This window comes from Aethalodelphis obliquidens, unplaced genomic scaffold, assembly GCF_003676395.1.
Source record: "Aethalodelphis obliquidens isolate GAN/ISIS:26980383/991018 unplaced genomic scaffold, ASM367639v1 scaffold3, whole genome shotgun sequence".
Lineage (NCBI taxonomy): Eukaryota > Metazoa > Chordata > Mammalia > Artiodactyla > Delphinidae > Aethalodelphis > Aethalodelphis obliquidens.
The window spans coordinates 46747344-46762571 of NW_020837947.1; the positions used below are offsets into that span (position 1 = coordinate 46747344).

Consider the following 15228-nt stretch of genomic DNA (forward strand, 5'->3'; position numbering starts at 1 on the left):
GTGCTTGTATATCTAAGCTTTAAGAGGTGTTTTTTCCCCCTTTAAATCATGGGCTTCAGGGCTTCCCTGGTGGCACAGTGGTCGAGAGTCCGCCTGCCGATGCAGGGGACACGGGTTCGTGCCCTGGTCTGGGAAGATCCCACGTGCCGCAGAGCGGCTGGGCCTGTGAGCCATGACCACTGAGCCTGCGCGTCCGGAGCCTGTGCTCCGCAACAGGAGAGGCCACAACAGCGAGTGGCCCGCAAATCATGGGCTTCAATCACAACCAACGGATATTTTTTAAAACAATAATGATTTGCTGAAAGGATAATATAATTAATACCAGCATACTTTTTTACTTTGTTAGTCAGTTTAGCATAATGGTTTAAGAGCAGAAACTTTGACACCAGAATGCTTGGATTCAAATCCCACCTCTGACACTTAGTAGCTATGTGACCTTGGGTAACTTATTTAACCTCTTTATTTTTCAGTTACCTCATCTGGAATTGAGGATAATCATTACACCCACCTCATGGGTTGTTGAGGGAATTCAGTGAGTTGTTATATGCAGAGCAGTTAGAACAGTACCTAACATAGAAAGTGCTCATTACTCTGCTTTTTGGAGGTGCAAATGATATCCACAGCAATTGCCCAAATGTGCAAAGTGTAAAACAAAACAAAAATCACAAAATTGTAAACCTGGATGGTCTGGATGGAATCTTAGTAAGTACTCTATTCCCAATTTAGGAATTGTTCTTAACCAGACTCATCTGTTTGGACACATGAAGGCACTGATTCTCAGAGGAGTTACCCAGACTCAGTCCTTTTGATACCACTTGAATCCTCTTTCCCCAACGGCACAACTTCAAGGTAGAAATAATTATTATATTATATTATATATAATAATATTATAGCTGATGGGAAGTCAGTGCCAAGATTGAAGGGCTTACTCCAAAGTAATCGAAGGAAAGCTGCATTTGGACCAAACTGCTCAAAATGGAAAAGAAAGGGGAAAATGGTCTGAAATAAAGAGAATTGTTCTCCTTACACCAAGAAAAGGAAAGTGAATTTCTAAACTCCATTTGCACTGATTGACGTGGTTTATCATTTCCTCCAAGACCTGCGAAATTGAAGTTTTAAGGCTCAGACACCCAAGGCCACTGCCAGTCTATATTGTGCCTTTGTGCAGATTTGGAAAAGATACCCTTTCCCCAGAACCAGCACAGCCCAAGCCAGAATCTCCAGCCTGGTACGTGGAGCTTGCAGAATTTCTGCCCCTAGGGCCCTCCACCCCCTTGTGCAGACCTCAAACTTCATACCAGCCTGCAGTAGCCTGTGGACCCCACTATTCTGAGAATAAAGGCTCACACTCTGCTCTGAGTCCTCTTGCACTGAAAGAGTTTTCTGCATATTTTTACAAACCTGGTGTGCACATTTACTGACTATGGAAAAATACGTGTTTTTTTTTCCACAGACAAAATTGTCAGAAAGAGAAAACCAATATGTCCTAAGAAAGATACAAATCAACAATGCTGAAAACACAATGAAAAGCCTTCTGTCTGACGTGGAGGAATTAGCTGGAAGGGTATGTGTTCAGTTTCTGGGACTAACTTCAGAGATGGGATTTAGCTGGTGTGAGACTGGCTAGTCACAAATGACTGAGGCTTACCACAGCCCAGAAAAAATGCAGTGACCCAGGTGCCTTAAAATAAATCAAGGCAAGACCTGAGGAGAAAGTTAATATACTCGGTCTCCACTGTGTCTTCCCATTTTAATTGGTTTCCTTGAAAAAACAGGTTTATGGAAAACTTTCATTGTATTTGCTGCTGGTAAATATGGTTGATATATGTTTTAATTAGAAGAGTCGTTCAGTTGTTCACCTTAACATTTTATGGCTAAGAGCAATAGAACATCCAGAAACAAACTTTATTATATAGAATATAAAATTTAAATGTTTGCTAAAGTATGCATTAAATAATAAAAGGAAAGAAGAGAAATTGTGTTGAGAAAGCAATTTTGCAGTTTGGCAGGAAAAAAACCCACTTTGGACCCTCATTTTATACTATATACTAAAATAAATTTCAGACAGATTAAAGACTTGAGTTTAAATCTCAAATCTACAAGAAAACACAACTAGATAATTATTAAACCTTGAAAGGAAATAACAATACATTTAAATATAGTGTGAAGAATTGTAATAAAAAGAAATAATAGATTTGACAAGAAAAAATTTCAAATACATAGTAAAACAACTAAATAAATGAAAAAAGTCAACAAGACTAAGAAAAATGTCGGGGGAAATATGACTTATAAAAGCTCTCAAAAATTAACAAGAAAAACATTAAAACATGAGCAAAGTCAATGTGAGAGACTATTAAATACATTCCCCAAGAGCCTAATGGAAAAATATCCATCCTCTGTACTAATAAAAAAAATACAACTAAGCCACAAGGCGCCATGTTTAACATGTTAAAATGTTGAACACATTTTTTTCCCTGATTATGTTCCACCAGTTCTGCCCAGAGTACTCTGGAATTTCTGCTTTCAGATACTGATGTTTGACGTTATAAATTGCTGAAGTTCTTTTCAAAAACAATTCTCATTTTCTACAAAAATAAAGGTTAAAATAACTCTGATAATCTCTTTTGACCTTGGACCTCTTAAACTAAGAGATTATGCTTCTAAAAATGTGAATTACTCTAATTGGATCCTTGGAAGATTCAACTACTTTTAAATGCATATAAAAATTGTGTCCCTCGTTCCCATGCAATGGAGCATGTTAATCCAACCATGAGCGTTTGAAGAGCAGTGAGATCGCTTAAGTTTCAAAGGAAATACCAGGAAAGAAATCTTTGTGAAAACTCGTAATTTCATTTGTGTCATGGCTGTAACTTACTGAAAGTGTCTCAAATTCTTGAGGAAATGTTTTCACCAAGATTAGCTCCTTCCATAGCTCAGACATGGACTTACTGATTCTTTTGTTGTACCGTTTTCCTACTTCCAATATAAGTTAAATGCAGGCTTTCATGGGGAGGAAATAGTGCAAGCTTGAAAGGGACATCACAGAAAAGGCTCCTGAACAATGAGAACAGACCACCAAAGCCAGAAGTTGATGATAAAGCGACTGGAGCATTCACCCAGCTGTTGCCATCGATTCTTATTGAAAATAACATCCTCTGGCTACGAGACAAACAGTTCTGATGCTGAAGGAACCTGCTGAAACATTTTGAAACAAACACCCAGAGAGGGTCTTAATGACTTCTCAAGCATCCTTCAAGCCCTTAGTCTAGAAAAATCCATAATTGATTCTTAGAAAGATTTAAGAAAAGCTTTATCTTAGAAAGCCTTCTATCAAAAAAATAACTAATATTTAGCTTTAGCTAGAGTGAAGGATTCCACTGTAGTTTCCCACAGTGTGATAAAAAAAATCACAGTAATGTTGCCTCTTGAACTTGAACTTATGGTTGATCCTTGAACAACACAGGTTTGAACTGCACGGGTCCACTTATATGCAGGTTCTTTTCAGTAAATACGTACTACAGTATTACATGATCTGCATTTGGTTGAGTCCACAGATACAGAACCTCGGATACAGAGGGCCAACTGTAAAGTTATATATGGATTTTCAACTGTGTCGGTGCCCCCAACCCCTACGTTGTTCAAGGGTCAGCTGTATCTCTGTATGCAAAGTACCTGTCACATGAATCTCATGTAATCCAAATCTCACAATTTATATTAACCTAAAGTTACTGTGTTTTTTCCCGACCTCCATATCTAAGTCCTCTAGCCCCCTTTTGATAAATCTTACTGCCTTTTCCCACCTGCTACTTCTGGGAAACCCCTTCAGGATGCCCATGCATTTGTGTTCCCAAATAGCTGCTGCTCAAAAAGGTCTCACTTGTGCCAGTGCTGATCATGTCTGTAATGAAAGTAGCAAAGCCTATGTCAAGATTCCACTCTCCCATATTCCCAAAGCCACCATGCTCAAAGTCAGAGTGGGACTAGGCTACAAGCAGAAGTGAAGATGGTGGCCCTCTCTCAATCTCAGTGCTGCCCTTTGCCATCTGGATCTAAAAGGCACACTGTAGAGCCCAGTCTCCAAGGGCTAGCCCAGGAGGGTGCTGCACCATTCCCTCCACTTCTCCATCTCCTCCCTACTCCTTCCCTATGTGGAGCCACAGCAAAAGTTCCCCATATATCAACACGTACAAAGATCTTTAGGGTTGGGAGGAAAGTGGGTCACTTCCACACATCAAAAGCAACTGAGCCTGATCTCCGAGCCTGATCTCCAAAAGACAGGACAAAAAGTCAAAATATGTTTCAATTCCAATTGACGAGAAGATTGAAGAACTTTGGCCTTGGCCTTGCAGAATATTAAAGCAAGGAGCAGAAGACAATGCTGAAGAAGTTCTCAGAGGCCAAATCATGAAGAACCTTTCCCACCATGCTCATCCTGTGGACTTTGGAAGATATTAGAGCATTTACCTACAACAATGAGCTGATTAGGTGTGGAGTTTCAGAAACATTCCTCTGAAGCGGGGATGGTAGGTTTAAGACTCTGAAGACAGGGACACCCGTCAGTAGACTGCCGCAGTAGTCCAAACAAGAGTGGTCAATTGCTGCCTTGTCTTCATTGGAAAAGAATTTGCAGTGAGCAGTGGTAACGTGAGACTGTGGCGGTGGGGACCAGGAAGAGAGGCCAGAATGACAAGTGGAATAAAAATGATTCAGTAACCAATTGGATATGAAGAGTTGCAAGGATGTAAGCTCTGACGTGGAGAAATAGATGGCCAGGACTAAAAACTCAGAATGGATTTCCCTGGACCTTTTAAGGGTGAGCTCTCTGTGGATGCCAGAGATTTGAGTCTGTAGCTCAAGAGAAGAGATCAAGGCTGGAAAGGTGTTTGGAAGTCAATGTTTAGGAGATAGTTAAACCCAAATTAGATATCACTGTACAGATTCTGAAATGGCACGCCAATATTCCTACTAGCATTTTGTCCAGCACTGCCACTGTTTATGCTTGTCTCCCAGAGTGATTATTAGAAGTTCCCCTTTCACTCTCAAAAGTGTCCCAGTTTAAACAATAAAGTATATGGCCATCCTAGATATTATCATCCTCAATTTAATAGTATTCTAGGTACACTATACTTTATGCACTGTATAATAAATAAAATTCTTGCCACTTTTTACATCAAATATGTACAAGGAGAATTCGCTGTTGAGGTGAGTAAATGATTAATCCATTTGTAATGCTAAACATCAACCGGCTTATAGTTGAAAGCTAATTTTTTAATTTCAGTTTTTCTTAAAGTAGAGTGTACCTGTTTTACCATGTGCCCATATCATTATTTTCCTTCCATAATCAAAGTTAAAGAAAAAAGTAAAACTTTCAAATAAGGCGTCACTATATATTATATCCAGTAATTTTGCATGTTCCTCTTTGCTGCAGTCTTTTATTAAATACATATATCTAAGCGCCCTCTGGTGTTTGTCAGAAGAGGTTGTCTTAGAGCTATGACATCTGCCAGCTGTCTTTCATTACTTCAATTAATTCTCAAAGTTTCCATATCAAGAAATCAATTAAATGAACACAGTAATAACAATAAATCTTTTCCCCTGAAGGATAAAGCCAGAGTCAAAAATATGCATGTTGTGTTTTTTAAGTATAACTCAATTTAAACTAGACCAAAAATCAACTTGTTAAAATTTTTTTAATGTTTTATATGTCTGTGTCCCTATTTTTTAAAGGCGGGGAGGGGTGACATCGAGAATAGATTCATCTTATTTTCTGTATCATCTAATTTTAAAGTGGCCACAGATTTTTGTGTCTCTGGAAAGCATTAGAACAGGATAAGAGGGAGACTGGAATTGGGGGAAAGAACATCGTGACTCAAGATTGCAATGTCCATTCAGAGAGCCCACACTTTAGGGACGGGGCTGATGGCCACAGTCTTGCTGCGCAGGGAGCTTTGTATAGAGGAGATTTCGGATAAAATGCCCGATGAAAGGCTGCTGGGGCATGTGTCTGCTAGGATACCATGTCTGCATTCTCTTCCTTGATGAAGAGCCACTTGCTTGGGTTATGCTTGGGAAGTGTAAAAACATTCCAGGTAAAATCATGGCCTAGTCCTCCAGCTGGAACAGTGGATGAAAGGAGAGAAATTTGAAATAGCCACTCTCCTGTCCTGGGGGAGTCTACCAGCCAGAACTCTGTGTAGCAGATCACCCTGCAGTCCAGTCAGGTACTGCAGCCCTTTGTCACAGAGCTGAGCCAGAAAGACACTGGACGAGGCAAGTGGGCACTTCACCAAATGCCAGACTGAAGAACTCTCCCTCCTCTCAAATATACCCATGAGTCAGTCTTTCTGATGCCAAAAGGAAGTACACGTCCCCATGCTGTGCATACAGGCCTGTGTCCTGGCCTTGAACCATTTTTTAGATCAGCTTCTGACCTTATACACACAGAGAGAAATACACACGTACACATGCACACCCACACATCCTTTCTTCAGGAGCCACATTTGAGCTGGGATTTCATTTTGACAAATCCTACGTGGGAGCTCTGTGAAACAGAGTTGAAAGAATGAAAACGGCTTCTCAGGGAAGAACTTCATTCACTCTGAGCCAAAGCTGCTTGAGTAGTTATTTGTGCACAAGTGCCATCAACGTTGATGGGAATTTGGAAGGCAGCACTGAAAGTAGCATTTAGCACAGTGAGCATAATCCTTTAAATCTCTGTGGTAATTCAGTTGCAGCAGTGGCTGGACCACCCAGAAGCCACTGAATGCATGGAGCATTTTGAGATCTGCCTGCTTTCTCAACAAGTTTCCCTTTGAACCTTTAATCATTTCAGTCAGCACAATGACAAACTGATCAGCAGACATGGCTAATTCCCTAGTCTGGCATCTTGAGATACAATAAAAATTCAAAGGGTAAATTACATATATAAGATGGTTGGTTTGGGTTGAACTGTGATTGATGGCTTAGGAATAGCATCTATAATTCTAAAGTGGGTCATCACATCTGTCTTCATGCATGATTTCTGAGACCATGTTCTATATTCTAGAACTTTCACATGTCAGAGAAATTTATGTTTATGGAATACATTATGCCCACCCACCCCCACATGCACATACACAACCTTTCCTTCTTGCAAATTTAATCTGGTATTTATGCGGATTATTTATAGGAAAGTCAAGCCACAAGAAAGAGCCAGTTGGCTCAGAAGGAAAGCATGGATACCATTAACCACGCAACTCAGCTTGCAGAGCAAGCCCACAACGTGAGGGATAAAATCCAAGGTAAATATATTCTCTTTTGGTTTAGCTTCATATCAAGGAATCTTTCATGTTATTAACAACAATAAAAATAGTGGCTACTGTTAGTGTTTATTGTGTGCCAGGACCTGTTGTTAGAGTGTTATAGGTTTAAACTCATGTAAGATCTTCTTTCAAGTTTGTTTACCTGAGACTTCTGAGCACTCATCTCTGCTTACTATCTGTCTATTTTCAAGAATAAATGCACAGGGTAGAGGGAATTCCCTGGCAGTCCAGTGGTTAGGACTCGGCGCAGCAAGGCCAAAAAAATAAATGTAGAAAATCATTCCCTTTCCAGGCATTTCACAGAAATTGAATGCCAAAATACCTTTCTGGTAGAGGAAATTACATGCTGTGTTGTCTGTAAAATGCAAGAGTTGAGTAGGAGTCACATTTTTCTCAATAATATGCTGTGAAAACACTGCCTTTAGAGTGGCAGTAAACTGTCCACTAATCCAAATCGTCCTAAACTGTCTCTATAATGCTTTCCCAAGAACCAGGCAGACCGCATGCTCTGGTCCCCAATCCAGAAGAAAAGCCAGGAGGGGGTGTGGAAGATTTCTTTGCCCTAAAGCATAAAATTGTAGCAGACTTTACCTTTCTTCTTGAGGGTTTATTTATTTGTGTTCTAACTTCTCACAAGTGCAGGCTGCATTTTGAAGACTATCTTAATAGCACGCTGAAAGCCAGCCTTCAATTTACTGACAGAAAACAGGCGATTGTATTTGTTCTAAGATAAAGAGAATTTCCTTGGGTTACAGTCTGCTAAGATACAGTATTTGTGTGTTTCCATAGTTTTTATTATCCTATATATTAAGAGCTGGATGACAACTCCAGGTGCATCTCAAGGGCACACGACAGTAAAGGGACCCACAGTGGAAGATTCATATCTTTACACTGAGTTATAGAGAACATATTCCAGGAAAAGGGATGTATGGAGCCAAGATTAATCTTTCGCTATATTTCCTTTGGTGCCCATAATATGTAATAGAAACAAATGGTATGCATTTCAAACATCCCCTGCTCCCATCCTCACTATCTCATGCTTTTGCATCTACGAATAAAATATTCTTTTCCTATAATATTTTAGAGTTACTGTTGATTTATTCGAAAAGTAAGATTAAACCTAGATTAGCTGATCTCATCTAATTAAGAAATAAATGTCCCTCTAGGCAGCAAATAAAGCCAGCGTCTTATTAAGCCATTGAGAAAAAAATGTCACCTTTCCTGTTGTAACTCAAATTTTGATTCTAAGTTGTTTCATTTGGAAAGAATCTAAGTCCTCTTATTTGACCCTTAGGGCATGGGAAAGAAGGAAAAAATACAAAAGAAATGTAAAGAGGAAACAATAATTTACCTTTTTTTTTTTTTTTTGTGGGACGCAGGCCTCTCACTGCTGCAGCCTCTCCCATTGCGGAGCACAGGCTCCGGACGTGCAGGCTCAGCGGCCATGGCTCACGGGCCCAGCCGCTCCTCAGCATGTGGGATCTTCCCAGACCGGGGCACGAACCCGTGTCCCCTGCATCGGCAGGCGGACTCTCAACCACTGCGCCACCAGGGAAGCCCCTTACCTTTTTAAAAATAATATATGAACAGTCTCAAAGACCAAAGGCAAAAATATTGTTCTCTGTATTTCCTTTTTCTAATCTAGACCAGATGCAGCTAAAATAAAATAAGCCATATTGTAAATATAATATCTGTATCAAAATGCCAAGAAATTCAGCATTGCACATGCTAGATCTGAGGAAAAGTATCTATGTTTAGTTTATTTCAGGAGTTAATATTTTAGACTTTACTTGAAAAGTGAATATTTAATCCCTTCATAAGTTTCTTTTTTCTTTTTTTTTTTTAACATATCTTGGTTTCCCTAAAACTTTCTCAGTAATATTTACAACACTGAAAACTTCTTCTCCCATTTATCTCCCTCTCTTCAGAGTTCAGGGATGCTTCACAACACCAATAGTGTGTCATTCCTTATTGCCAACCATCTCCAAACCACCTCTAAAATAACTACTGGTGACCTTCAAGCTATTATCCATATAAAATACAAGCCCTTATCCTGGTATGATTTATGTGAGACCAGTGTTGTTTACCCATCTTGTCTGGCCAACCACATAGATCATAGTAAACCAAAGACAGACAATTTCATTTATGCCAGGAAGATAAAATGCTTCCTCCTGGAGCTGCCATAGGACAAGGTGGCAATTACATAATTATCATCTGATCATATGTAGTAGGAAGAGGGAGCCAGAGGCCTGCTCAGCGCCGCCAGTATTCAGACAACTCATCTAATGCCTCTGAGCCTCAGCAGTCCCTGTTGGTTCTGAAATTCTCCGTCCTACTTACAGATGTGGGGTGAAAACGACCCAAAGTTAAAACGGCACAATCTTGACAGGCAGTCATACCACAGAAGGCAAATAGCAATTGCAAAAAAAATGTATATATTAATAAGCAAAAACTCACATCCTACTATAGCAAACCTCTATATTGTATCTAATCTGTACGACAATCTGAAAGACTTGTTTAAACAACCGTCAATATACACTCATTTTGGCTTAGAGCTTGGGTAAAATCCTTGGCTAAATTGCAATTAATATCTCCAGTGCCTACTGCATGTGACAGGAGATACCTCAGAACATTTTCTCCACATTATGTGTTTTATATAAAAGTTTGGTCAAAGACCCCAGATTTGTGTGTCTTAAATATTAACAGTTTTGAATCAGAATAGAAATCAGATTCAGCTGAAATCAGGGCAGGCTTTGTATTAATTCCATTCCTATTCTGAAGACACCAAATGAAAAGCAAAGAAGAGTGATTTCCTCGGGTTTAACCTCTCCCTGGAATATATGATGAACTCTGATGCCAACACATTCACAGCATGAACATCAGCATGCTGTCTTTGCTGAGTCTCTCTTTCCATTTTAGGATCAGCCCTTCCCTTTGTCCTCACTGTCCGTGTTTTCAGTGACATCGCTGTCAAATGCCCAGTCATCTCTCCCTACTGTCTTCTCTCACCGTGTCCTTCCTTTCAGAGATCAACAACAAGATGCTCTATTATGGGGAAGATCGGGAACTTAGCCCTGAGGAAATCTCTGAGAAGCTGGTGTTGGCCCAGAAGATGCTTGAGGAGATCCGACGCCGTCAACCGTTCCTCACCCAACGGGAACTTGTGGATGAGGAGGCAGACGAAGCCTATGAACGTAGGTGTATTCGACTCCTAGAGCCCAGCATGTGTCTGCTTCCTTTGTGGGTCCAGGAGAGGACCCCCAGTCACAGGGCAACATTTGGTCAAAGCAACCAATTCCCAATATCCAGTTATTTAGAGTTTATACGTGGCCTTAGGGAGTCATTCAGGACAACTTGACTATATGACCAGGATTTTTAGATCCAGGCCCAACCTTGAGCTTTTGAGAAACAGCTGAGATTCCACAAGGAATCTACAAAATTTTACTCCTGAGGAGAAGAAATAGGAACTTAGCAGTTGGTGAAAAACAAGGGAAGGAAAGCTAAGGGGAACCAATTACCAGAACTACAATAAGAAGTCTCATTGAGAAGACAGTAAAGCTACAAGCCCAGCAACATTCATGTTCCGATGTCCATGAATGACTTTTTAATGACTTTGAGCCTTCAGTGGAAATTGAACATTTCCTTTAATGATTAATGTAAGTAACAAACCACAGTAGTATTAGTGAATCTATGACTTGGTCACTGTATCAGTTATAAATTAGTATCTCACAATCCACCCCAAACATATTCATTTAAAACAATAACCATTTATTTGCTTGTGATTTCATAGGTTGGTAATTTGGGCTGGACTCAGCCTAGATAGCTCATCTCTGCTCCATGTGACATGGTCGAGCTCACTCACATGTCTGGGGTCTTAGTTGAAATGGCTGGGCCTCTCCCTCCATGTGGGGTTTTATCCTCAAGGAAGCTAGCTGAGGCTCGTTCATATGTCAGAAGCCTTCCAGGAGGGCAATAATGGAAAGGGCAAGGTCTCTTGAGGCCTGACCTTGGAACTCAGCAATGTCATCTTCATTCTGTTGGTCAAGACTGTCCAGATTCAAGGGTGAGGAAAAAGACTCCGCTCTTGATGGGAAGAGTTACAAAGAATTTGTGTCCATTTTAATCCACACAATCAACAAAAGAAGCTCCAGGTTTGCATATCATATTTTAGTTGTTACTGTTATCTCACAACATTAAATTCATCAGTAATTCAAAGTTTTAGCAGTTATTGGTCTCACCTCTAAATCTTGTTAGTTAATGCATTAATAAAGAAGCACATATATTATTATATTACCAATTTTTTTAATATACTGGTCTTTTTAATTCTATGTATTTTATCTTGTGCATTTTAAAATACATAAGGGCTCTGAAGGCTTCACCAGATTGTAAAGGGGCCTATGATACAGAAAGGGTTAGGAACGCCTACGTTAGATCATTTTCCTACAATTGTCACTATCAACTTCTGTTAAAACTTACTGTGAATATTCTAGAAGAGGAACATTCTGGACATAAAGGCCTATTGTGATAGCAAACTTATAAGGTCTTAGAAACAGTAAGAAATAAAGAAGAATCTCAGGCCCATTTCTGAGTCAGGATGAGGCCAGCAGTCAGGAAGGTTGGAGCTCTGATGTCACAGCCAGATGCTTTCACGCTCCTTGCCTATTTGGGGATTTAACAAGACTGTTCTGGGGAAATGGAACCAAGTACATCTCTTACTTAGCTGCCTTCCGCCTAGTGAATGCATTTTCAACCACTTTCTCAACTCAGCCATGAACTTTGTATCTTCTGCTCATGGTGATGAAAGTAAATAGAAAACCTCAATAAGACAGACTGATAGTCCCTGGAGAAAAAATAGAATTAAGGCACATAGTCAATGTGTGTAACTTTGATCAGAGAATTAAGATATATGCAAAGTTTAAGAATATATCATTGCCATTTAATCTTCTTTCCAAGATAATGATTTAGGTTTGACCTAAAGGAGCTAAGTAAAAACAGCTGCCTGGAGAGAATACAGAAAATGAATGGTTGTGAACATCATTTGCCAGTAACAGACAAAACAACTGGGGTTGTCTCTAATAGTAAGACTGTAGTATATCCAAGTTTCCTTTGTATGGTCAAATTATTAGTAATCTCGGTAACAATAAACCTAGTTTAATTACATCATTTCTACTTAAAGCATAATCTTCAGGGGAAAACTAATCAACTCCCGTTTTCGCTGACGGTGGTCCAGGGGCTCCCAAACCCTACAAAATAGTATTTAAAACTTCAGATATCAAAGATGGGGCTGTTTTTGTGAACAACAGCTTCAATCGCTATTGCTAAAGAAGACATACCCTGATGAATTTGCATCTTTCTAAGTGCGGGATGGGATGGGAGGAGAAGGGAGAAGCCCAGACTGAGTTTCTATGTACCTTTCTTCCCAGTGCTGAGCCAGGCTGAGAGTTGGCAGCGCCAGTACAACGATACTCACTCTCTGTTTCCTGTGGTCCTGGAGCAGCTGGATGACTATAATGCTAAGTTGTCAGACCTCCAGGAGTCACTTGACCTGGCCCTTGACCATATCAGGGATGCCGAAGACATGAACAGAGCCACAGCAGCCAGGCAGCGGGATCACAAGGTACAGTGGACACTCTAACTGTAAATGCATTTCGGGCATCTACAACATGAAGTCATGCCAAGAAGGGACAGTTGGTAAACAGTTTTTTTTAATATTGGTACATTTAAATCTTTATTTTTAAAATTATCTGTACATTTTTTGCCACCATAATTTGCTAATATAAGTGTGTACACCTAAACTCAAGTTGAAACCATTGTAGTTGTTGAGCTTGTGCATTGATAAGAATGCAGTTGTTCCTGGTGCTTGTGTCCACCTGTGTTGGATGTATTGCTCTTGCAACTGAGTAAACAAGGCATGATTCCCGTGCCTAACTTTTTTTATACTGAGAGCAGTTAAAATCCCAAAGCAACCCGGAACCATGTTCCTGTAAAGATGTGTATAATTTTTGGAAGGGCCTGATAAGCAGATCTCACAGCCTGGCTGGTCAGCAGCTGCAGAGATAGGGAGTCTAATTCAAGCTAAGGTCATACAATTACAAAGAGGTGAGAAAAATTCCCAGGCTTGGCCAGAGGTTGCCAAGGCAGTCACCCTCCGGGGCCAGGATTTGTGCATGCCCATACCGCCAGACTTAGAACTGGTGATGCTCACACTTCTGCGCCAAGTGATGCACACACTCATCCCCAAGAGTGGTCATCTTCTGATAGGAAGACACCTGCCTCTTTGGACATATTTATAAAGGTTAGAGCGAAAAAGCAATGTCAAAAATAGGAAGCAACTGTGAGCAAACTCATTACTTTAGCTATGTTTATTGTCAGCAAACCCAACTGAAATTAGGTTCTCTGCCCTGATTTTCAGTCATCACTATCTCTTAGTAAGTCATTGTAAAATTTCCTAAATAAAAGTGAGTTAATCTCTTGCATTCCTACACACTAATGATGAAAAATCTGAAAGAGAAATTAAGGAAATACTCCCATTTACCATTGCAACAAAAAGAATAAAATACCTAGGAATAAACCTACCTAAGGAGACAAAAGACCTGTATGCAGAAAACTATAAGACACTGATGAAAGAAATTAAACACAATATAAACACATGGAGAGATATACCATGTTCTTGGATTGGAAGAATCAACATTGTGAAAATGACTATACTACCTAAAGCAATCTACAGATTCAATGCAATCCCTGGCAAATTACCAATGGCGTTTTTTATGGAACTAGAACAAATCATCTTAAAATTTGTATGGAGACAAAAAAGACCCCGAATAGCCAAAGCAGTCTTGAGGGAAAAAAACGGAGCTGAAGGAATCAGACTCCCTGACTTCAGACTATACTACAAAGCTACAGTAATCAAGACAATATGGTACTGGCACAGAAACAGAAACATAGATCAATGGAACAGGATAGAAAGCCCAGAGATAAGCCCACAGCACCCATGGTCAACTAATCTATGACAAAGGAGGCAAGGATACACAATGGAGAAAAGACAGTCTCTTCAATAAGTGGTGCTGGGAAAACTGGACAACTACATGTAAAAGAATGAAATTAGAACACTCCCGAACACTATATACAAAAATAAACTCAAAATGGATTCGAGACCTAAATTTAAGACCAGACACTGTAAAACTCTTAGAGGAAAACATAGGAACAACACTCTTTGACATAAATCACAGCAAGATCTTTTTTGATCCACCTCCTACAGTAATGGAAATAAAAACAAAAATAAACAAATGGGACCTAATGAAACTTCAAAGCTTTTGCACAGCAAAGGAAACCATAAACAAGATGAAAAGACAACCCTCAGAATGGGAGAAAATATTTGCAAACGAATCAACAGACAAAGGATTAATCTCCAAAATATATAAACAGCTCATGCAGCTCAATATTAAAGAAACAAATAACCCAATCCAAAAATGGGCAGAAGACCTAAATAGACATTTCTCCAAAGAAGACATATAGATGGCCAAGAAGTGCATGAAAAGCTGCTCAACATCACTAGTTATTAGAGAAATGCAAATCAAAACTACAGTGAGGTATCACCGCACACCAATTAGAATGGGCATCGTCAGAAAATCTACAAACAACAAATGCTGGAGAGGGTGTGGAGAAAAGGGAACCCTCTTGCACTGTTGGTGGGAATGTAAACTGATACAGCCACCATGGAGAACATTATGGAGCTTCTTTAAAAAACTAAAAATAGAATTACCATATGACCCAGCAATCCCACTACTGGGCATATACCCAGAGAAAACCACAATTCAAAAAGACACATGCACCCCAGTGTTCACTGTAGCACTATCTACAATAGCCAGGTCATGGAAGCAACCTAAATGCCCATTGACAGACGAATGGATAAAGGAGATGTGGTACA

The 15228-nt window shown here is 39.8% G+C and overlaps 1 protein-coding gene across 5 annotated transcripts in view; it reads left to right on the forward strand.

Annotated features, from left to right (window-relative positions):
- LAMA4 (laminin subunit alpha 4) overlaps window positions 1-15228 on the forward strand; it is a 151521-nt gene that overhangs the window by 71960 nt on the left and 64333 nt on the right. For all 5 annotated transcript variants that reach the window (XM_027088304.1, XM_027088295.1, XM_027088310.1 and 2 more), the window contains 4 exons: window positions 1454-1564; window positions 7169-7280; window positions 10328-10495; window positions 12725-12918. In XM_027088304.1, coding sequence (XP_026944105.1) covers window positions 1454-1564; window positions 7169-7280; window positions 10328-10495; window positions 12725-12918 — 585 coding nt within the window. The remainder of the gene's footprint in view (window positions 1-1453; window positions 1565-7168; window positions 7281-10327; window positions 10496-12724; window positions 12919-15228) is intronic.